The sequence below is a fragment of the Mauremys mutica genome, chromosome 8 (genome assembly GCF_020497125.1).
Source record: "Mauremys mutica isolate MM-2020 ecotype Southern chromosome 8, ASM2049712v1, whole genome shotgun sequence".
Taxonomy (NCBI): domain Eukaryota; kingdom Metazoa; phylum Chordata; order Testudines; family Geoemydidae; genus Mauremys; species Mauremys mutica.
Window position 1 is genome coordinate 42063771 of NC_059079.1, and position 24678 is coordinate 42088448.

Below are 24678 nucleotides of genomic sequence, written 5' to 3' on the forward strand. Positions count from 1 at the left end.
CTACAGTATAATTAATTCTCTTTCTTAATGCTCTGTTTTACTGTAATATTACAAAAAGAAAGGTTAGGTAATATTTTAACACGGAGAAGGCTAAAATGCAGCCCCTGGGCAAAAACAGCCAGTGGAAGTTATACAGTGTCCTTCTTATGTTAAGTACGGAGATGCTGTAGCTCTGATTGCCCATGTCAAGCTAAAACATTGCATTCTAGATCCTATAGTTAACTCTTTAGCAAACGGGGGGGGGGGGAAGAGGGGGTGTCTACCTGTAACCGCTTGCAAATACTTTAAATGGGCAAGATTCGGATACTCCTCTTTTCACATTGTACTTTACACTTATATGGCATTTGTCATCTGATAATCTCAAAATTACTTTGCAAAGATTAATTAACCCTTCCAACACTCCTGTCTGTTAGGCAGTGTGAGCCAGTGAATAAGATAACAGACTGCAAGTCTCAAGACTGGGTTCTTTACCTTGTTTTCCTACTGACATTGGGAAAGTAATGTAAGTTTCCTCTGCCTCAGCTTCCCCACTGGTTAAGTGAGGATAATAATTCTTATCCACCTTTGAAAAGGATTTTCAGACCTACTGGAGACGTAGTATTATCCCTGTTCTACTAGTGGTTAAACGGAAGCATTGAGAAGAGTCTTATCCAAGATCACACCACGTATCAATGATAGAACCAGGAATAGAATGCATGAGTCCTGGTAACTTTGCTCTAACCAAGAGATTGCTCTTCATTTCATTTCAGTATATTCCTGTTTTACAGGGAACAAATACACTGTAATTACTAATGTAAAACGTGTAACTATTAATGATCTGTATGGAAATTCCCAAGAGATCTGGCAATGGGATTTTTGTCTTCTGTACTAGAACATTATCATTAAATTATCTTCACACTTCTGACACAGACAGGCAATCAACAGAAACATGTCATTAGCCATGTATCTGGTCATTATAATGTAGTAGATTATGATTCACCCCTGTAAAATATAGTGATAAATGTTTAAAATAATTGAAAACCTGTTTCCTTTCAGTAGGTTATTCGGCCCTTTCCCATTATAACAGCTTTTCTGTTCATGACCGTGTAGCTAAGGATCTGTGGATGTTTCCATTATACACCACCATTAGATGTGATTTATAATTTGACCATAAAGCCTCATTTCCAGTTCAGAATTTTTTTGCTAATAATTTTCAAAACAATTAGTTCAGTTGCTTTTAAGCTAAAGAAACATTAATAAGTGAAGAGTTGCCAACAACAGATGATTTTTTGCTCACATATAACTAAAGAATGCCAATGATTAAAATTTTAAATGGGCATGAAAAATCTATACTGGAATCAGATGTGTTTTTTATTGTGTAAAAATTTAAATACAAGGGATTTTGGCTTTAAAAACTGTCTAGTGAAATGCGAAATCATTATTTTCAAAGAAATTTCATAAGCATTTTTGCTATGCACAGCATGTATCCTCAACAAAATTTTACATAACAGACCTGACTTTTTCCTTGGGAGCCATTCTAAACACTTATTAAAATGTGGCTTTTTCATCACAAAAAATGCATACATAGTTAAGACAGAACTATTCTAACCTCTCAGGCAACAATACAGATTTAAAATGTGCATTAGTTTGATAGGCATTCTTCATGTTTATTAAATACATAAGCATGTTTAAAACTACCTGAATATGTGCTGCTCGAACCAGAAGGGGGCAGAAAAAGCCCACTGCTGTTAAATAGTATTAAGAGATGGGCCCGATCCTACAGTTCTCTCTGCACAAATCTCATTGACGTTATCTCTAGTCTATACTAGAGATCTTATAGTGGCACAGCCATAGGCGGCAGGTTTGTATAATTTTTGGTGGGGCCCAAAATGGTGGTGCCCCCCCGCTCCCGCCAGGTGCGGCTCTAGAAATTCTGCCGCCCCAGGCAGGGCAGCGCGCTGCGCCGCTTGCGCCGCCCTTCCCCGGTCCCGCGGCTGGGGCAGAAGTGCCTGCGGACGGTCCCGTGGTCCCGCGGCTCCGGTGGAGCATCCGCAGGCATGCCTGCGGGAGCTCCGTCCAAGCCGCGGGACCAGCGCACCCGCCGCAGTCATGCCTGCGGCAGGTCCGCTCCTCCCGGGGCTCCTGTGGACCTCCCGCAGGCATGACTGCGGAAGGTCCGCCGGAGCCAAATGCCGCCCTGCCAGGACAATGCCGCCCCACGCGCCTGCTTGGCGCGCTGGGGTCTGGAGCCGGCCCTGGCTCCCGCCCTGTAAGCCGATATAAAATGAAGCTACAATGCATCAGTGCCACAAGATTACAAAGGTCAATTAAAAGTGGAAAGTCAGAAGCAGCACTTGCCTACTTCAATATACTGTATTATATTTTGTTGCACCTGTTGTGATGAAGTGGGAATGTTCTTAATGTTTTCTCTGAATACTGTGTGGGTGCCTCAGTTTCCCCTGCAAGATGCCAACTGAAGGTGTTGGGGACAAAGATCAGGTGGCCTCCTTGTCCGGAAGAGACACAGAGGCCAGAGGAGGGAGTGTCAGTTTGGAGCTGGCTGGGGAAATGGGGAGAGACCCAGAACTTGGTTCTGGGCTCCCCACCCCCCAAGATGGACCTGACAGAAGGGTTCTGTTTTCTGTACTTACAAGCTCTGTTTAAACTGTGTTCCCGTCATCTAATAAACCTTCTGTTTTACTGTCTGGCTGAGAGTCACATCTGACTGCGGAGTTGGGGTGCAGGGACCTCTGGTTGCCCCAGGACCAGCCTGGGCAGACTCGCTGTGGAAAGTGCATGATGTGGAAGGGCATGCTGAATGCTCCGAGGTCAGACCCAGGAAGGTGTAAGCTTCTTGCCCTGGAGACAGTCTGCTCCGAGAGAGGAGGCTCCCCCAGAGTCCTGACTGGCTTTGTATGGAGTTGTTCCAAAGCATCCCAGCATCCCCTTCCACACCGTGCACTTCCCAGAAGTCCGCACAGGCACTGACACTCCCTCCTCCGGCCTTTGTCTCTTTTCCAGGCATTAGGAGGCCACCCGATCTCTCTGTTCTCCAACACCTTCAGTTGGCACCTTGCAGGGGAAACTGATTTGGGAGAAATGAAGTAAAAGCTGCCCAAACCGAGCTTGAGCACACCTGAATTTTGAGGTGTTCAAATCAGGAAGGCAAGTGCTGGGGGTGGGAGAGGACTGTGGGCTCCATGGGGGAGCATGGCAGCAACTGTCTGGAGATGCACGGAGCCAGATACGCTGGTCTGAGTGGCACAGTAAGCGGTTTGGGGGTTGGAGAAGAGGTAGGGGATTCCGGGGGGCAGTCAAGGGACAAGGAGCAGGGGGGGTTGGATGGGGCAGTCAGGGGACAGGCAGCAATTGGATAGGCATGGGAGTCCAGGAGGTTTATCAGGGGACAGGTAGAGGGGTTCTGGGGGGAAGTTGGGTGGGGTCTCAGGAGGGGGAAGTTGGGGACAAGGAGAAGGGAGGCTTAGATAGGGGCTGGGGTCCCAAGGGGCAATAGGGGCAGGGGTCTCGGGAGGGGGTAATCGGGGGACAAGGACCAGTGGTGCTTAGATAGGGGGTGGGGGTCCTGGGGAGCAGTTGGGGCAAGGGTCTGGGGAGGGGGCAATCACCGGCCAGGGGCTGGGATTCAAAGGGCTATGGGCTGCTGGCAGCTGCGGGGAGCCCTGAGCCCTTAAATCCCAGCCGCCTCCCCGGCTGGGATTCAAAGGGCTCTGGGCTCCCTGCCCCTGGGGCAGTGCAGAGCCCTCTGACTCCCGGCCGCGGCTGGGATTTAAAAGGCGCTGGGCTCCCCGCGGCTGCAGGCAGCCCAGAGCCCTCTGACTCCCGGCCAAGGCTGGGATTTAAAAGGCGCTGGGCTCCCCGCGGCTGCAGGCAGCCCAGAGCCCTCTGACTCCCGGCCGCGGCTGGGATTTAAAGGGCTCTCGGCTCCCCGCGCTTGCAGGCAGCCCAGAGCCCTCTGACTCCCGGCCGCGGCTGGGATTTAAAGGGCGCTGGGCTCCCCGCGGTTCCGGGCAGCCCAGAGCCCTCTAACTTCTGGCCGCGGCTGGGATTTAAAAGGCTCTGGGCTCCCCGCGCTTGCAGACAGCCCAGAGCCTCTGACTCCCGGCCGCGGCTGGGATTTAAAAGGCTCTGGGCTCCCCGCGCTTGCAGGCAGCCCAGAGCCCTCTGATTCCCGGACACGGCTGGGATTTAAAGGGCTCTGGGCTCCCCGCGCTTGCAGGCAGCCCAGAACCCTCTGACTCCCGGCCACGGCTGGGATTTAAAAGGCTCTGGGCTCCCCGCGGCTGCAGGCAGCCCAGAGCCCTCTGACTCCCGGCCGCGGCTGGGATTTAAAAGGCTCTGGGCTCCCCGCGCTTGCAGGGGGCCCAGAGCCCTCTGACTCCTGGCCGCGGCTGGGATTTAAAGGGCTCTGGGCTCCCCGCGCTTGCAGGCAGCCCAGAGCCCTCTGATTCCCGGCCGCGGCTGGGATTTAAAGGGCTCTCGGCTCCCCGCGCTTGCAGGCAGCCCAGAGCCCTCTGATTCCTGGCCGCGGCTGGGATTTAAAAGGCTCTGGGCTCCCCGCGGCTGCGGGCAGCGCAGAGCCCTCTGACTCCCGGCCGCGGCTGGGATTTAAAAGTGGCGAAACCTAGCTCCAACTATTGGTGGAGCAGAGCCCCTGACTGTAAATATTCCTGGGGCTAAAGCCCCAGGAGCCCATATAAGTCGGCGCCCATGGGCACAGCTGTACCAATGCAACTGCACCGCTGCAAGCTCTCTCATGTAGCCACTCTATGCTGATGGGAGAGAGCTCTCCTGCCAGCATAGCACTGTGTACATACCACTCATGCTGGTGAAATTTATGTTGCTCGGGAGGGAAAGGGGGTGTTTTTTTCACCCCCCTGAGCAACATACGTTTTGCCAACATAAATGGTAGTGTAGACATGACCTTAGTTGAAGTTTTATCTACAAAGCACTGTAGGTTGAGGCCCGTGAATGTTTTAAAGTAAACTAGAAGAATGCCAAGGCATGCACAAGCAGGGCCCAGATTCTACCTGCAAACTGACATTTCATAACTTTTTATTGGCAGACACACATTCTGCACCAGGGCCGTCTTTAGGCATACATGGCTGCTTAGGGCATCCAAAAATTTGGGGCACCCCTGGGTCTTAGTGTCCAGCCTTCCACCTCTTCCTATCCCTGTTCTGACCGTTTGTGCAGGCTCCCACAGCTGCCTGCTGCAGCCTGGTGAGTCTTCCTCCAGAGGGGATCTAATAACTTAAAAGTGAAAAAGCCTTCCAGCCTGCCAGACCTATTAGCACAACATTGAAACTGTTAAAGAGCCACTCAAGTGGTAATGAAGCCATTTAACAGGCATTTGCCAACCCCCAGATATATACTGTCAGTTTCTGAATTTACTGACAAGAACAGTTGTGCGTTACTGTAATATTTACTCAGAACAAGTTAGTCTATCTACAGGACCTTAGTTTAAAATTTGCTTTAAAAATATTTCATTAGTGTGATGCTGAAGATGATAAAATCACATCTTTAAAAAAATCCTTGCATAGATTTTTAGATGCACAATCTGAGCAGTCATCTTTAGCCTTAATGCTTGGATCTTCAGACAGAGTTTTTTAAATAAATCCTTCAAAGGACCACCCTTATCTAAAATACACATTTTAATTACTATAGTTCAAATAACTTGCTTCCAAAGTCTTCCTCTCCTTTCTGTCCATCCCCTTCTCCCTTCACCCCCCTCTAAAGTGACAACACCTCTTTTCTTCCAGCTAGCTAGACAAACGAGCTTCCCTTTCTTTACTTCTGACTATTTGATTAACTAGTTTTAAGATAATCCTCCAGCAAAACCAGTGCCTAAAATCTTTGGAAACATGTTTATGAAATTTCACCAACTTCAAAAAATATGTCTATTGTTTTGGAGATCACACAAAGTAAATTAGTGTTCCCTGTTTCTAAAAGCAATGGACGTTGTTATGAACACACTAAACCTCTGTGACTCATTAATTTAAAATAATGTCTTTGTTTCAGTGAGTTAAATATGTAGTAATCTGGAATGATTACTTTATGAAGGCTTAAGAGTACATTTAAAATATAAAATCAGCTTAGAAATACTGATTAAGAAAACATAAAACAGAGAAGAGCTTCATGATGTATTCCATAATATTGAATGTTGTATTAAGCAGGACAGCTGACTTTCCCTTACTACAAAGTTTTTACAAGTAAATCTCTGACAAACTTCAGAGTACATAAAAAACCCTGTGACTGACATATTTTATTCCCAAATTTAGTGCTTTTAATTAGGTACCTTCTGCATGCCCAGTCTTCACCTTCTGGCATGCAGTGGAAAACATGCTCCATTTTCTTTAGAAAGAAATTGCAGAGGAGTGTTGTTTTTCAAATGTCATTTGCTTCATTTGGGTTTAGTGATTTGGCTGGAAGGGGGTGAGCAGGGTCGGGGAGGGAAGAGAGGAGAGAGACAATGGGGAGAGGGCGGGGCCTGGGCAGAGTGGGGATGGAGCAGGGATGGAGTACGGGCAGGGCCACAGGTAGAAGGGGTGGGCTGGGGAGCTAGCCTCCCCAAGCAGCAGCTTCACCCACCGCCCATGACAGCAGGTAAGAGCGGGGGGGGGGGGGGGAGAGGAGGTCTCCTGCACACCTAGTGTGCGCTGCAGTCTCCTTAGGCATGGGCCATATTCACAGAGCTGAATGCACCGGTGCTGCGCATTCTGCGGGAGGAAGAGGGTACGGGGATCTCTGCAGGGAACTGTGACTCTCTGCTGCCGTGAGGTGGGCCAGGTGTCTTGGTATCCTTCGCTGCCTCTCTTCCCCCCCACTCCCTGGGCTGCAAGCCCAGGCTGCCTTCAGGCATAGGGGCACCAGTTTAATAATACTGTGTAGGGCCCCATAAATCCTAAGAATGGCCCTGTTCTGGACACTCCCTCTCGCTCCTAGCTACGAAATCTTTGTCAGGTGTGATATTCTTCATACTGTTTCACTAATGATGGCCAATTGGGCTGATATTTGGATTGTATTTATTTTAGGGGTCAAATTCAGGAAATAGCTGGATTTGGAAAAATAATGGAAATAAATATGGGTAGAATAGGAATTACGACATGCAGGGTAGTGAAGGCTCATTACAAGAGCAGGCAGAGAACCATTTTTAAGTGACCATTTTCGTGAATCCTGCCATGACATCCGTTGCTTCTTCCTGCTGGCCCAGTAATCCATGAATGCTATGGGGCCTGTGTCAGTATCAACAGCAGTGTTTTTGTCATCGGGTCAATCCTATGCAATCCCCTCCTGCCATTCCAGGCAAAGAGTTTGTGGAGCCATCAGTTGAAGTGATGCTAATCACTGAGACAGCCTGTGACATCTGTAAAATCTGTGACACTGGCGTCATATTAATTCTGAGAGCTAGAAGTGGCAATGCTAATGCCAACTTTTACTTTTTTAAGTATGTTTCTAGCCCTTACCTTTTGTAAATAGCCTGGCAAATATAAACCGATCACTGGACCAGGAGTGGAGTTACGATATGGCTCATGGGGTTGCAATGCCACTCACTCAGATTTGGCGTACCTGGACTCCTGCCATCATGATGGCGGGGCCCAGCCTCAGTGGTGCTGGGACCCCTGGACCAGGGAGGTGAGCCAGGTCAGCCCTGTGCAACAGGAGCCGCCACGCGACTCTTTGAAACATTTGGCAACTCAATTTTGAGTCCCAACAATGGGTTGAGAAACTCTGCTTTAGGGGAGGCTCTTCTTACCCTACATAATGGTGTTGGCATATCTTTCTCCTCCAAGAAGATGGAAATAATGACACCCCCACCACATACAACTGTAATTGCTAAGTTGCTGCTAAAAAGAGGAAAACACCACAGAATCCTGGCCTAGCAACATTACCGTGTTTCTTGGAGCTGAATATCTTTTGACTGTATTCCAGTGCTTTATTTGTAATGCAGTGGTGCCGGGGCTTACGCAGTTTCTTTACGTTCATAACTGATGTGACAAGCCCAGAGGTGCTGGGGCTATAAACTGCCAAACCTAGAGGTGCCGGGGCTCAGCCCTGGCACAAATTAAGCACTGCTGTATTCAGATATTATTTAAGGGCGGGATTCTCAAAAGCACTAAATTGTCTAATGAGCACAAGTTTCACTGACTTTCAGTAAGACTTATGCCCTAAGTCACTCGGTGCTTTTGAAAATTCCACTCAAAAAACCAGAAAGGTGATATTAAACATTTATAAACTGATATAAACTATTTACACCTTGTAATCTTTGGGGAAATAAGAGAGTCCTTCTTACAAAAGGTGGTATAGAAAGACACTGTAAGCCATGACTATTAAAGCTCAGTAATACAAGTCTTCATACATATATGTATCATAAGTAACCAGGAGCAGTACAAGTGTGACCATTTCAGTAAGGTATTTAAGCACATACATAACTTTAAACATATAAGGAGCCCCACTGATTCCCAGAGAACTATTCGTGTGCTTAAAGTTAGGCACATGCTTAAGTACTTTGCTAAATCAGAGCCCATATGAGCCCTGCCATGTGTCTATCAATGGCCTAAACCCAGTAAAGTAGTATTTTTGGAAGCATTAGCAACTAATAATGAAGAAACAGAATCTGAAGACATTTGTAATACAAACTAACCTTATTTTCCAGTACTGTTTGGCGACTGGAGACTTGTGACAGACAAAAGAGAATAAAAAATACATAGAAGATTAAAATCTAACAAAAATTAACAAGTTTTGCACATTCAAAATATATTAATTGCATACATGGGGCAAAACAAAGATCGAAACAACTTAGTTTTCATGATAGGGTCAAAAGAATAGCTGGTGTCACTCAGACTTCATGGGCTTATTCCTAAGCCCTGCTACAGCCCCTTTGTGCTCCAGTTAAACAGCCATATGGGAGTCCCAGTTTAGAGCAGAGCCATAACAAGGAATTTTTGCACCCAAGGCAAGGGCCAGCTCCAGGCTCTTCGGTGGCAACTCGGCAGCGGGTCCCTGAGTCCCTCTCGGAGAGAAGGACCCGCCGCCCAATTGCCGCTGAAGAATGAATGAAGCGGTGGCAATTTGGCAGTAGGTCCTTCCCTCCGAGAGGGACTCAGGGACCTGCTGCTGAATTGCCGCCGAAGAAGCGGCGGTGGTAGAGCTGCTGCCGAAACGCCGCCGATCGCGGTAGACTGCGCCCCTCCACTTTGCGCGCCCAAGGCAGTGCTTAGTCCCCTCCTTTCTATAATGTTACCTCCCTTCTTCTGTCTAACTTGCTGCCAAGAGTTTGCCTGAAGCCTGGTCAATGCCAGTGTGACTAGGGAGTGAATAGGATCCAGTGACATCAAAAGTTGTGAGTTAGGGAATAATTTAAAAACTGATTGCCGGAGATCAGTGGAACAACAACAAACAAACAATAAAAACAGCCTACTCTGCAGCCCACACTTTCACATACCCTGGCAATGTTCTTAAATTGGTAAATAAAACAGCTTCAACTCAATGGAGCATCCAGCAGGAATCTCTAAGACAGGTGCTATCAGTTTTCGCATGCCACTCTCATCTAATTAGTATTCATTTTCCCAGATTTGTTTCTAATGCAATGTAATTAGTCAGGACATTGTTTCATATGTGCACCGGAGACCACCTTCTACAGTTTGTCATCTTATGGCCATTATCTTGATGATGTAAGATTGTCTCCATAGGCTTCCACTTATGAACACTGATTATTTCTGTCTTGACTCTGGAATGCTGCCTTGATAGATTTGCAGAGAAATGGTTTTGTTTTCATGTTATCAAATCACCTACCTTGACTTGATTTGACATTGTCATAAGGGAGTTTTAATGATATGCCCACTGCAGCAAACGGTGAATTAGTGTCACTACAAATATATATAATTATGAATAGTTACTGTTGTGCAAGAGCAGTAGCTATTCTTCATATTTTATCTCTGCTTAAACCCCGTAAGAAAAACTAATCAACATTTTGAATTACTATTCTCAATTATATATACACGCACACACACACACCACACACACACACACACACACACACGGCATCAGAAAAATTAAAACATAAAAAACCACTTAATCCAAAACTAGACCCAAGTTATATTTTTGTTTTTTTCCTATTTTATAAAAATCCTTAAAGTCAAGAACCCTAAATCAGTTTTGTGCCCTGTATAATTTCAGATAGGTCAGATATTAAACCCTCAAAATTCCAAGTTTATCAAATTAGCTGCAGCTAAAGCAACATTAATTGCAAAGTTGTGACTAAAGACTATCATTGTAACTTCTGAAGTGATAAACGCAACAATGGTCACTCTCAAAAAGAAGGCAAGTTTACCTTAGTTATGATGGTCCGGGTTTTCAAAGTATTCCCTGTACTTTCCTATGGCCTGAATCCTGCAATTGATGCCGTTCAGGCAGAGTCTTATTTAAATCAATGGCACTCTGCATAGGCAGAGGGGTCAAACCACACACAACAGGTTATAGGACTGGGCCTATACTTGTTATACTGAACACCTAGGAAATATTACAGAAACCAAGGTAATCATACTAAGTTATCTACAATAATTTGGTACATTTTTAAATTTATGTCTTAATATGTGATTTGCTGGGGAAGAAAATAAAACCTTTTAGCTAAATCTGTGTAGGTATTTCTCATGGCCCTATTAAACTAGTATCAATTTGATCATATATGGATAAATTCTGCCCCATGCCTGCAGAGGCTCACCTGAATGAATGTGTGTGTGTGCATGTGCGTGTGAGAGAGAGAGAATGTTTATAATAGAGAGAGACAGTTTCTTTTTGGTTGATTTCTCCTTTCTCCATATTCCCACACCACCAATTTATTGACTTAAATGAACACATTTTTATAGAAGAATGCTTGTAACAGAGCCTTTACAGTACCTTTAGTTACTCACTGATCTGCATTTGGCAGTAAAGTTAAACCTCTTATATTGCGCTTTGATACAGTGACATTGTTATGCCAAAGTGAAATGAATGTCCCTAATTTTTTCACTGCATGTAAATGTGCTATCTGCAGTTCCACACAAGAGCCAACTGCTCTTTCTATATGTGGACAAACACACACACACACACACACACACACACTCTGAAGCCATCTGTGAACACCTTTACTTAAATCTGGGTTCCACTGTAACTGTTCCTCTTCCACTTGATATGGTTTAACAGAACAATCAGTCTGGACGGGTGCACACAGGTAAGTATATCAGCATACTGACAACGTATCTTAAACTAAACTATTTAGATTTCTGCAGAGATGATGTTAAATATCATTCTTAACCAGTGAACATGGGACAGATGTGCACAACCTTGCAAGTGGGACTCATATTTCCCAGCCCAGTGGATATTCATGCTGTCAAAATATGCACCAGGCATGAAATCCTAGGCCAAGTGAAGTCAGTTGCAAACTTCCAGTGGATCCAGGATTTCACACTTGGACTGTTGAGGAATGGTGTAGCTAACTCACCATTCACAGGGCCTGATCCATAGCCTACTGAAGTCAAAACCATTAAAGCTGACCAAGATAGGTCCTACAGTGTAGTCAGGGCTGTCAATCCATCCACTCTTGAAAGGTGATACTCATATATTTACTCTGTCATGCTTTTACCCTCTATAACTCACTCATCACATGCATTTAGAGGATTAACAATACCTGCACTCCAGCTCCCAAAAAAACTGTAAGGGGAGCATGAAGAAGAGAGGACTAACTTCAGAGTGGAAAAAAAATAATTTAGGGAGGTAGAAATGGAAAGGGATTGTGGAAGGAATGCTGTAATAGACAGGGGACAGAGTGAGAGAAGATACTGAAAAAAAATACAAATAGCAAGAGACAGATCAGAAAAGAAAAATATCTTGCAGGAAAGAGTGGGGGCTGTAGAGAAAATGTGAACTGAAAAATTTCAAAAGGATGAAAAATTCTAAAAAAAAATAAGGAAAACCTGCAGAGACCTAAAGATGAATCAGGATATAGAAAGAACAAAGGGAAGAGAAAGGAAAAATGAGACACTAGCTCTATTTTATCAAAAGTTTGCTTTCCATAACCTTTTTACTCTATTATTTAATGGTCCTTTTAATGTTTCTAGCACACACACACAAAATGTGAAGATTGTCCTAGTTTTGGATGAGGAGAGGCAACTCCCCTTTTTCCTGACTCAAACCTTGTTATCACCTTCATTTTCCTTTTGAAAAACTGACTGTTCTCTCTCATAGCTACGTTTCTGACCCACCTGCCTATCCTTTTTGGCATTATGATGCTATTTTAAGTAAGCTGTATATAGCAAAAGTAGAAGAAAGTGTCCCAGAAAAAGGAGGGGAACACATTTTCTTCCCTGAACTGACCTTCAGACAGGATGTAAGGGTACAAAGAGCTTATAATTGGATCCTGCAGTCCCCACTTGAAAGAAACACAGTAATTTTGTATATAATTTTCCTCTGAGTTGTAGTAACATCAACTAACAGCAGTCCTGATAAAATCTATTTTTTTTTAAATTGCAAATGCCTGAAAGTTAAGCTTTAAACAAAAGAGAAATTCCTCCATGTGAATATTTAAGAATGCAGTATGAATTCATTAAAACTTATCAATTCTTCTCTGCTGATAATTAACAATAATGCAAAATCAATATGTTTGATTAAGTGTCCAATTAAATTGTATGAAACATTATTGTTCCATCTGCCATTTGAACTGCCTGACCTGGTTGGAAGAACAGGGCTGGCTTTAAAAAAAAATGCAATTTTAAGGAGATCAGAATTATAAAACAAATGCTTTGCTGCAAGTCACAAAATATTCACAAGAAATCATCTTTTCAGTATTTATGGAGGTCTTAACCTACAAACGTTTTCAATATTTTATTAATGATCACTTTGGGAAAAATGCCTAGTTTTAACTTAGAGAATTAATTCTCTGAGTTAACTGCAGTGTCTTTTCCCTAGGTTGGCAAAGCTTGCAAACTTTGTCCAATTTTGCAGGTGGCTTTCATCCATCTAGTGCAGTGATCTGAGAATAGCATACTCAGAAGACTGTAGTCTACATACTAATTGCTGACACGAGGTGGGTGAGGTGGCATCTTTTATTGGGCCAATTTCTGTTGGTGAAAGAGACAAGCTTTTTGAGCTCCACAGAGCTTTTCTTCAGATCTCACCCACTTTGTCTGTCTAATATCTTGGGACCAACACGGATATAACACCACAGCAAAATACTAACTTCTGAGACACCAAAAGCAGCTTTAAATATGCAGGTCATTTCCTCAGGAACCTTGGAGACCCTGCTGAGAGGGAGTAATCAATACTCCTGAATGCTGCAGAGATCTCCTGCATAGATCTTCACAGCTACAATGTGAAGGGTTATTATTTATTTGTATTACAGTAGTGATTAGAGGCACCAATTGAGATTGGTGCCCCATTTTGCTAGGCACTATATATACACATCCGGTAAGAATCCCTCACCTGAAGGATGTACCATGTAAATAGACAAAGCAGACAACAACAACAAAAGAGTATTATCCCTATTGTATAGATGAGTAACTGAGATGCATAAGTGTTGAGTGACTTGTCCAAGATCTTACAGGGCATCTGTAGTAGAGTCAGAAATTGTACCCATATCTCCAAAGGGTCAGTCCAGGGCTTTAACCACAAAACTTCCCTTCTTCTCCAGTTCAGGATGGGATAGGGATTTGACAAGTGGACTTCTGTATTGTGTGGATTCACCGGGCACAAAATCCCATGTAGGATGAGCAAAAGCACACCACACATCCAATACTCCTCCCCCTAGAATCCATCCTGCTCTGCCCATCTCATTCCTTGTTACATATTAGACTAGACGCTTGTGCCTTAGGATGGATAGACTAGCAGTATACGATCCCATAAATGGTCCTGCAGAGAAAAAAGGCCCTTTTCTTCTCTTACATCTTGAGAGCATTTGCTCTGTGGTGGAAAACAAGCTTGCTTTTGGGGTGGGGGGAGAAGGGAGATGTGGGGAGACAGAGAAAAAACAAACCTATTTGCCTTTTGGAGGTTGTTTTCTGAACATGATTTTTTTTTAAAGTAATTACAGTGAGACAAAAAAACCCAAACACTATACTGTATTATGCCTGTATTGCATATTAAAGATAGGTACATCTGGACTGCCTGTCCCCACAAACACCCCCTACTCGCCATGTTCTTTTCCCCTCTCCCTTCCCCCTCTGGCTGGGAGGGGGACAAGCTTGCAAGTTCAGAGCTTGGGAAAGAAATTTCCCGAGCTGCTACTGAAACCTGGCCTGGAGTATAAACTGCTGGAGCTGGAGCCAGAGCCTGAGCTCCTGCCTGCATGCTGTACTTGGGAGGAGCAGCTCAGTTTTAAAGGGCCACAGCCTGCACCCCGCACCCACTGACACTGCGGTGCCCCAGGGTGCCTCATTCATCACCCTTGCAGACGGGGCTAGAACCAGCTGCCTGCAGGGCCCTCCAGAGGATTCAGGGGGTCTGGGGCAAAGCAGGGGAGCTGCGGCGCTTGTACTCAACCAGTGGCGGTCCAGGTCTTCGGCAGTGGGGGGCCCTTCAGTCGCTCCGCGTCTTCGGCAGCACTGAAGGGCTCCCCACAGCCGAAATGCCGCCGAAGACCCGGACCGCCACCAGGCCAGGGCTTGCAGGGCCCTTGCGGGGCCCAGGGCAAATTGCCCCACTTGCCCTCCCCTCTGGGCGGCCCTGGCTGCCTGTCCCCACCCCAACTCACCAGACAGCCACTGCAGAGCTGAGTCCCCGCTCCAAGCAGTCCGCCCTGAGGAGCATCCCATAATGGCTTGCTCAGAGTTACAAACATTTCAGAGTTACGAACAACCTCCATTGCCCAGGTGTCCATAACTTTGAGCTTCTACTGTATCAAAGCTGCCTAAAATGACTCATTTAATTTTTTTTTATTATTTTTAATTTTATTTTTTTATTTATTTACACACACACACCCCACCATGCCTCCAACACTAAAAGCAAATAGCTAATCTTTTAAGGTCAATGGAGTTGTGTCTGGTTACTCCAGCAGTGAATTTGTTCCCTGGTTTACAGTTCTGGGTACAGATATAAGTTTGGTGGGATCATCTGTGTCCTGTGTATGTGCATTAGCAAAAAATCCACCACACAGTTTGACAGAATTGGCAGCCCAGCAGATATCTGCCAGGTTATTACTGAGGGACATTTGTTTTGACACTTAGAAGAAAAAATTTAAATTAAAATGCATTGCTCAGGCACAGCTTTGGCTCTGGACTCTGAAAGCCCTACATAGTTATATTCAAGACATTACATATAGCCCTTTTCTCCAGGGGGCGGCTCTAGACATTACGCCGCCCCAAGCACGGCGTCATGCCGCGGGGGGGGCGCTCTGCCGCTCGCCAGTCCCGCGGCTCCGGTGGACCTCCCGCAGGCTCCACCGAAGCGGCGGGACCAGAGGATCCTCCGCAGGCACGCCTGTGGGAGGTCCACTGGAGCCGCCTGCCGCCCTCCCCGCGACCGGCAGAGCTTCCCCTGCAGCTTGCCACCCCAAGCACACGCTTGGCGTGCTGGGGCCTGGAGCTGCCCCTGCTTTTCTCACCACAGGAGTGACTGCAGACCTCTTACTAAGGCATGGCTTATCTGAATGGTGTCAATAAATGGAAGCAAAAGATGGTACCACAAACTCTGAAAATAACCACCACTAATTTAAAGTAGCTGGATGGGTACTTTGTGGATCTTATTCCTAGCCTAATACATACAATTGTTTCCACCTTGACATTTCTTTAATAGAAACAAGAACGAATAGAGCCTTGTTTGTTTCACAGTGTTGGAAGGGGGATGTTAAATTTTTATTGTTGTTTAACATTGGGTTTGTTTGATAGGGAGCAAGTACATAATAATACAAGTATCAGGGTAAACTCTCCTGACAAAATATTGCATTTAACATTTAAAACGTAGAAGGAAAAAAATTAAGAGATTTTCCAAGCTAACTATAACTAACGTATTGGCCCTTCTCTTGGTTTTTGCGGCAAGCTGAGTAGGCTTAGTTAAGTGAGCAACTTTGGTCACAATTCAAGTACAGATACATAGCTTTGTGCTACTTATGTGCTGGAAACATTATCTGAAGGTAATGCAGGTCCTAAGTCAATAAAATAGTAGCAACATAAATAACGGCAACTTGAATGTAGATAGGGCTTGTCATTTTCACAGCCTTTTACAAACAATGCATCTTTCCTTCCAACATCGCTGTGATGTAGGTTAGGGTATTAGAACTTATTGGAAAATTAAAACAAATATAAAATTATTAGAAACCAGAAATTTCATGAAAACTTTCACAACTGTTTGCCCCCATCCTCCAAAACAATCCTAATGTATTACAGATGAGAAAATTAAGAAAGAAATTAAATGACTTGCCAAGTTCATAAGAGAAGTCACTGACATTACAAGGATTAGAAACTCAGAATTACTAACTTCTAGTACTTTGCTCAGGCCATTAAACTATGCCTTTGTCTACTTTCATTAGCCTTTGTATGTGGTTTTTGTGAGCACACAAAAAAGCATTGACGCTGAAACTTTTTATGCAGCAGTTCTTTTTTATGACTTAAGAAAATATCAGATATAATGAAAGATATTGGGCCTAATTTTGAAAAGCATCCTGTGTGATGTTGCATCCGTTTGTAGGTGCAAATTATTGTGGGGGTATTTTATAGCAGTTAGATTTCTAAGTGCTTTATTGTGTCTGTAGATCAGGTAGAGTTAGCAGTGAATGTACTGTGGAATGCTACCACAATAATTCACACCCAGAAAACTAGGGATAAAAGATCAGAGACTATCTTAAAAATCAGTGGGCCTGTCAAAAACAAATTTTTTAAATAGAAAATGTACTAGCAAATAAACATGCTTAATTGGCTACTTGGAAAAGCCAAACTTGGGTATATATCTAATTTGGATTCAAAACCAAACATTAAGAAAAAAGATCTCATCTTCTATTTAAAAAGAGTATTTAATTAACTATTGATTTCTACTCAATTAATCAAGGTGGGGGGGAAATAGCTCACTGGTTTGAGCATTGGCCGGCTAAACCCAGGGTTGAGAGTTCAATCTTTGACGGGGGGAGGTGCCATTTGGGGGGAGGAACTGTCAGGGACAGTACTTGGCCCTGCTAGTAAAGGCAGGAGACTGGACTTAATAACCTGTCAAGGTCCCTTCCAGTTCTATGAGATAGGTGCATCTCCATTTATTTATTGATATTTCACCACCACTATTGCCCAAATCAAAGAAAACATTACAGGCTTGTTACATTAGAATAAGCAAAGCCCACCAGCTTTATCTTTAAAAAGACAGTATTTTGTATTTGATCTGTACTATTGCTATGATTAAGTTAATACTACATCAATTGTATGATTATATATAAATATTTTTGGTCTTCATTATAACAGACTTAACCAGATTTTACTTTGAATATGGAAAACTTTAGTTTACCATTCTGGATTTGGTACCATTGTATGCAGTGTAAATCTCAAATTTACTTTATTATTATTCCAATTAGTTTATATTCATCATGTAAAAATAGCCAAGTGTACTATGCTAAAGAACACTGAAATGCAGACATACAGTCTTCCTCTTCATGATATCCAGAATATACTGCATTAGTTGAACTTTGATAATCAGTTGAGACACTTATTGAACAAAAACTGTGGATGCTTTTCAATGTTATAGTGATTGGTCAAAAAGAAAGAATAATTGAGAAAGGTGTCAAACCTTGGGTAGATGTTGCCTTTTGGTTATTTTCATATTATTACATGCTGGGGAGGAAGCGCAACAACATCACTATTTGACTCATTTATATGAACTGAACTAGAAAGTGGATATATGTGAGAAAGGACATTTAAGGGTGAAAACAACTCATGGTGTTTGGGATGGTTGGACTTATTTGTTGTTTTGGTTCAAGGGGATGGTGTTAAGAGGGGGGTAGATAAAACAGAACTTTGTTTTTCACAAATCAAAGGCATTTTTAGAAATGCTTTGGGCCAGACATTCGTAAAGCTGATGTAAATCACCATACAGCCTCGGTAAAGCTATGTAGAGCTTTGGGCTTGGCTACACTTACAAATTTGCAGCGCTGCAAAGCGCCAGTGTGGTCAAAGCCCCAGCGCTGGGAGCGCAGCTCCCAGCGCTGTCCGTTATTCCCCACAGGGAGGTGGAGTACGGACAGCGCTGGGAGAGCTTTCTCCCAGCGCTGGGAGAGCTTTCTCCCAGCGCTGGGAGAGCTTTCTCCCAGCGCTGGGAGAGCTTTCTCCCAGCGCTGGCGCTTTGACTACACTTAGCGCTTCAAAGCGGCAGCGCTTTGAAGTGTAAGTGTAGCCAAAGCCTTTACCAAACAACATTTGAGAATCTGGGCCACCTGTTTGGATTTTAGCTTTCATGGTATTTATACATTAAAAAAAGTGAAGCATTTATAAATCTATGAATGTAAAGAACAATTAGCATATCTCACAGTGGAAAGACTGGGAATAATTTCTTGTTCTACTTTGGGTGTTCTCTGGATGTTACGTGCTTAAGCAATATATAATATTGTTCCAAATCCCGGAGGCCTTACACTAGATCCAATCGTGTTTTCCTTTATTCAGGGCAAATTCCTAATGATTGCATGGGAATTCTGCCCAAATTAGGAGTACAGGGTCAGTCCCTTTGTCCTCCTTCAAGTAAAACTAAAATAAACAAAGATCTGCTCTAGGAATTATTTGGAGGAAGCTCTATGGTCGGTATTATACAGGAGGTCAGACTTGTTGATCACAATGGTCCCTTCTGGCTTTTGAATCTATGAAAATAAGTCATTAAAATGGGAATATAATTTATAGCATATTCTACTCTATAGTATAATCTACAATTTACTGTGAGACAATAGCACGGTATGCCTATACACGCCCTTATAGGGGAATGTTTCAATCCAGTTTTGTTTAATGAATGGAAAGCAAAAGCCTAGTGACCTTTTCTCCCTATCTTCAGTGGCTATCTTAGGTATTTCTAAATTGTGTCTCACCCTGGTACCCAAGCACCATACACAATTAAGAAGAAATACGTAGGCCTGTGATGAAAATGGTGCCCTTTCTCTCTGTTCTCACATTGACATGGTGTGTGAATTTAAACTAACATCATTTAACACCCATAGAGCATGCTGACTTTCCCATGCCATATCCCCTACTGCTTTTTGTTTATCTTCCAGAACATTAATACATAAAAGTCACTCAGTATCAGGGACAGATTTCTCATACAGTTCTATTCATTTCACCTCATTGCATTTTTAATTGCCATTAATGTTTTTCAAGAGCTCTGTGATGCTAGCATACACATTGTCCTTTCAAATAAGGCACTCACCAAGCATTCCAGTTCAATAATAATAAAGACACTGACAAACAGTAGATATTAAGTAACTGAGTATTCAGGTGTCTGAAATGGAAGATCATATTGTCTAAAATTAAAGCAAAAAAAATGTATGGGAAAATAGCTAACTGATAAAAAATTGTAAACTGCAATTGTTGGGAAGCTGGAATCACATATCTATTTACATCTCTAAGAAGAAGAAAATGTACGTTCAAAGCTTTCTGTAACAAATGAACTTAAGCTTATTCTGCTCTTCTTCTATTTTTCCTCTTGTCCTGTAGCAAATGTATGTGACAAGGAACTACTGCAATGCCAGAATGGGGGAACATGCCTCAAAAACATGCGATGCCAGTGCCCTCCAGCCTACACTGGTATTTTGTGTGAGAAGCTGAAGTGTGAAAGGGACCCAGGAGGTTGCAGCCAAAACTCCGGCAACGTGGCAGTATCACATGGCCCTCTATTACCGCTGACTGGTCTACTAGGAGTAACTGGGCTTCTCGTATTCTAGGCTCCGTCTGATTGATGGCATCGCGTTCAGACTGCTTCAGAAGGAATGTGCCACACAAAAAAAAAAAAAACCCAAGCATTTGCTACTAAAATTTTAAGAAAAAGAATAAAACCACATATAAACTAAGAAGGCCCAACTGAACTAAGCCATATTAATCAATTGTGGACAGCACTCGGAGTCAAAAGACTGTTAATTTCTGACTCAAGACAAGTTGGCAGCTGCCAAGTCTATTACTACAAACAACGCCAGCTGCAAAGAGTACACAGGATTGAAAAGGCTTTGACAAGCCCCCAAAATGGAAAATAATAAACATTTGCCACTTCGATATGGTGCGCTACTGTACCTCTGCCCAGTGTGTGGACCAACCAAATAGAGGCATTCTTTGCTGTCAGTGCATTGTGGGTATAAGGAAATCTGTTAAAGCTGCCATATTGGCCTGCTTCAGTCCCTAAATCCCTTCCAACCTGTGCTTTAGTGAACGTTGCTCTGTAACCCTTGTTGGTTGAAAGGTTTCTTTGTCTGATGTTAGTGATGCACATGTGTAACAGCCCCCCTCAATAAAACTCAAGACAGTCATATCCTTGTATATTTTAGCAGCACCGCATCAGTAAGATGCCGTGTTCATCTACTGTACAAGAGTGGCTATAGGACAAAAAGTGTATTTATCCTTTTGTATTCAAATGAAGTTATTTTTCTTGAAATAATGTACAATGTAGATTTTTTGTATTATTGACAATTTGTGTTACCAGACAATTTATTAATGTATTTAATTCTAATCGGATAAGAAAAATATTACTTTTTATTTAATCTCTTTTTTTTTCTTTTCTCCTTTTATTTAATTGTGCAGAGATTTCTCTGTATGGGCAACGTGCTGGCATCAAAGAATATCAGTTTACATATATAACAAGTGTAATAAGATTCCACCAAAGGACATTCTAAATGTTTTCTTGTTGCTTTAACACTGGAAGATAAAAAAATAAAAATTCCTGCATAAACAATTTCAGGAATTTGTATTGCAATTTCTTAAGACAATTTTTTAAAATTATTTTCCTTCATCATTTTATCATCTGCTATATGGTTGAAATACAAATTCAACGTCAGAATTTAGTTCACAATGAAGTCTGACTAACATGTTTTCTTCTCTATCAAACCACTCTGAATAAAAAGATACCTTTTGTTTGAGGAAAAATGTTATAAAAACACTAAATCTGTATTCACTCTAGTCGTCGCCAGAATTATTCCAAGGCTAATTTACAAAAGTATTAAAGAATATTTTCTTTAAATCATGCAACTTTTGTGGATTGACAGTAATGAAGTCGATATAGCCCCTGCTTAAATGTGTCTCCTAAAGCTTCATTAAAGTGAAATGTTTATTTATATAGAAATATTAGTCTGCCTCAGAAACTGCAAAAGCAATGACAACCCCCTACACACAAAGAAGTGCAGTGATTCAACTTTTAATAAAGTCAGATTTAGTATTTAGAGGGAGTGTCAAAATATACAGCAGCAAGTAGATAAAAAGTGCTGTTCCAGCAAATAAAAGTTTGTTTTAAGTATTGCTCGAGGTGTAATAAATTCTTGTTTCTACCTTTTATTAGGCCAATTACTGAGTGTGACAGCAAGGGATAGAGAGAAAAGTACAAATAAACCAAAAACCGTGGCAATGTTTTAGACACAAGGACAATCAAAAGGCAGCAACACTGTGTGGATTCATTTCCTAGCAGATTTTCATCAGACATAATGTAAATATTTTACCATGATAGCCTAGAATGGAAAATAATTAATCAGCACAGGCAAAAATCCTAAGGGCAATAGATTCTACTTGGCTACTTACTCCCCTGTGGTGAATAGACTGTGAATTTGAAAATTACCTTATTTGATAGCCTCTACACCTCCAAGGGGGAAAACGCCCATTGCTGGCAGATACCTTGTAGGAATATTACATGAGGGAACAGCATATCTTAACAGTTTTTGTTTCTAGAAAAACTCATCTGGAGATTGACAATACAGGTAAACAGGTAGTATTTGTTCAAGCTACCACCTCAGCCCCGCCTATGGAATGTTTGCTAATCACACCAGCAGTCTCTTTTAGTTTACAAAACAAGGATGAGATAAATTAAAGGTTTGGCTGTGTGCCAGCATGGCCTATGTGAAATTGTAGATTTATATTAGATGCATACTCAAGACAACAAACAGAAAATTATATTGCAGAGTCACTGAGGAATATAAATGCAAATATAGGTGACATACAGATCTGAAGATTACTTATAATTAAATGGATTTCTAATATTAAAATGTGGAATTTAAGTTGTCTTGAAGTTTATTAGCCCAGACCAAATGCAGACCATGTAATTATTGGAAAAGATGCACTTTAACTGTCATTATACAGTCAAGGCTTTGTGAAAGTGCTCAGGAAGCATGTTATGCATGTCTGATTATACAGATCTCTGCCAAACAATACTGAAGTATAATGAATATCAGATCTTAATCAGCTCATCTGCATTTCAATTTCATGAAGGTACGATCATCTAAAACTATGTGGAATACACAGCTTTCCATATATTTATATAGCATTTTCTGCATTTCACCACATAGGTCAGCCTGCTTTTAATAAAACGCCAATTTTAGGTACATATCCAATGGAAAGTGAATTTTCTCTTCAATCATCATTTTCATCAAATCTCATTAGTTTTGCCATTGTACACATATACAGGAACTGCAGTACCTGAAGATTTTTGAACGTGAGTTCTGCTATAATATGCAGAGTATATGAATAATTATATAATGCACATACACGCAGTGAGATTTCTACATTGCTCTGTATTGCTTTAACTTAGTTTCCATTGAAGTCAGTGAGGAATTTAGGGAGGCAGAGTGTATTTCCCACATTGAAAATTGGTCAGAACAACAGACATCTTGCTGAAATTGCCATGGGATCTTTCAGTGACCACAAGTAGTCATTGTGACAGAGATGGCCACTTCCTGCAATATCTGTGAGAGATCTTGCTCTATTAAGAAGTATCATTGTGGGCCAGGGATTCTGTGTAATTCCATGGGGGAGGGAGAACCACAGCTCCTCCAGAAACTAACAACAGTGTGCGGGGGACTTTGGGGTAAAGAATCTGAGTTTACACTGACTCAGGGCCTTCTTTCTGTCTAGTACCTGGACCATACCTTCTGTCCAAAGGATACCCCAATTCTTCCTGGGAAGGATGGGAAGGCCTTTCTCCTACTAAGGCCACATAAGACTGATGGGTGACATCAGATAAGCAAGGGGTCCCCAATGCGGTGCCCGTGGACGCCATGGCACCCACTGGGGCATCTAAATGAGCCTGTGTCCTGGCCGGTGGATGAGCATCCGCCGAAATGCCGCCGACAAGGTGCGTCATCCAGAGGCGTTGCCGCTGAAATGCCACCGGTTTTCGGTGGTATTTCAGTGGCAACGCCTCTGGATGACGCAGCTTGTCGGCAGCATTTCGGCAGTGATGCCTATTGACGTTGCCACTTGTCGGCGGAATTTCGGCAGATGCTCGTCCGCCGCCACAGTCCTCCGTGGCTCGTTGTCTGGCGCCCACCAGACAAAAAAGGTTGGGGACCACTGAGATAAGCTTTTAGCATGCGTATAGGAACTTTTATTATTTTATATGTTTTCTCTGTAATGCTTTCACCATCAGAATAAATGTGCTTGCTTATAAAGGGCTGTGTGGTAACTCATAACTGTCAGCAATTACATTGTTGTAAGACTTCGCAGACAAAGCACAGCACAAATGTTGGACTGTTTAGCCAATCTGGGTTGGTGGGAATAACACACTGCAGACAGGGAACGATGCAGCCTGGAAAAACCGTGGATGCAGGTCTCTGCTCAAAAGAGGTGATGGCTAAGGAGCCAAGAGTTGACGCCCTCAAGGAACCATAAAGGGGAGAATATAGGTGCCACTGCCCTGAACTGTGACATATAGGGTGTCAGTATGTGTGGGCTCTATGACTGGGTGAATTACCGTAAGTCCCAACAGCAGTGAAAGCACGTACCATAGAAGGGAAAAGCAAAAAGAAAAGTCTCCATCTTTTAGGGAAAGGAAGAGAGAAAAGAGACAGACAGAGAGAATGAATTATGAACAGTTGAAGACAGGTCAGATGCTTGATCTATGCAAAGAAAGGCAGCTCAGCAGTAAGGATTAGACAACAGTACAGCTTGTGAACTTGCAGTATGCTGATGACCGAGGGGAGAGGGAGGGGAAAGGGGATGATGGTTTGCAGGACACATCCAGCCCACCAGGGGAAATCTTGGAGCTGACTCCCGGGAAGAAGGTCAGAGAGAAGCTGACAGAGGCAGCAACCACATTCTATCCAGCCCTAATGCATCATTTCCAGAGATGGTCCAGGTGCCTGCAGACCAGGATGAAATGTGAAATTATGAAAGGTAATGACAGAAATACCATCCACAGAAATAAACCTGTCCAGGAAATAAGTCAATGGGTTTCCCTAGGATGTCGGTGAAACACACTAGTTACATCCAGTTCTTTAAGGGGAAGATATGGCAATCTCCTGCAATATCTCTGCGAGAACTTACTGTATGAAGTTTATGTATCATTGTGGTTCAGGGATTCTACATAATTCCACGGGAGAGGGTGACCACAGCTCCTCCAGGAACTAAGAACAGTAGGGGGTGACTAGGCAAATGTATTCAGGTACACCTCCAGAGAAGTACCACCACCTGGACAGGCTCACATATACTGGTTCCAATTGGATTCTCCAGAGACCAACGGACAAAAAGAACTTTTGAATAAAGAGCCTGAGTCTAAACTGACTCAAGG

The 24678-nt window shown here is 43.1% G+C and overlaps 1 protein-coding gene across 4 annotated transcripts in view; it reads left to right on the forward strand.

Annotated features, from left to right (window-relative positions):
• NTNG1 (netrin G1) overlaps positions 1 to 20862 on the forward strand; it is a 212354-nt gene extending 191492 nt beyond the window's left edge. For all 4 annotated transcript variants that reach the window (XM_045027608.1, XM_045027609.1, XM_045027610.1 and 1 more), the window contains one exon: positions 19638 to 20862. In XM_045027608.1, the coding sequence (XP_044883543.1) occupies positions 19638 to 19864 (227 nt within the window). In that variant the 3' untranslated portion in view covers positions 19865 to 20862. The remainder of the gene's footprint in view (positions 1 to 19637) is intronic.
• The last annotated feature ends 3816 nt before the right edge of the window (positions 20863 to 24678 follow it).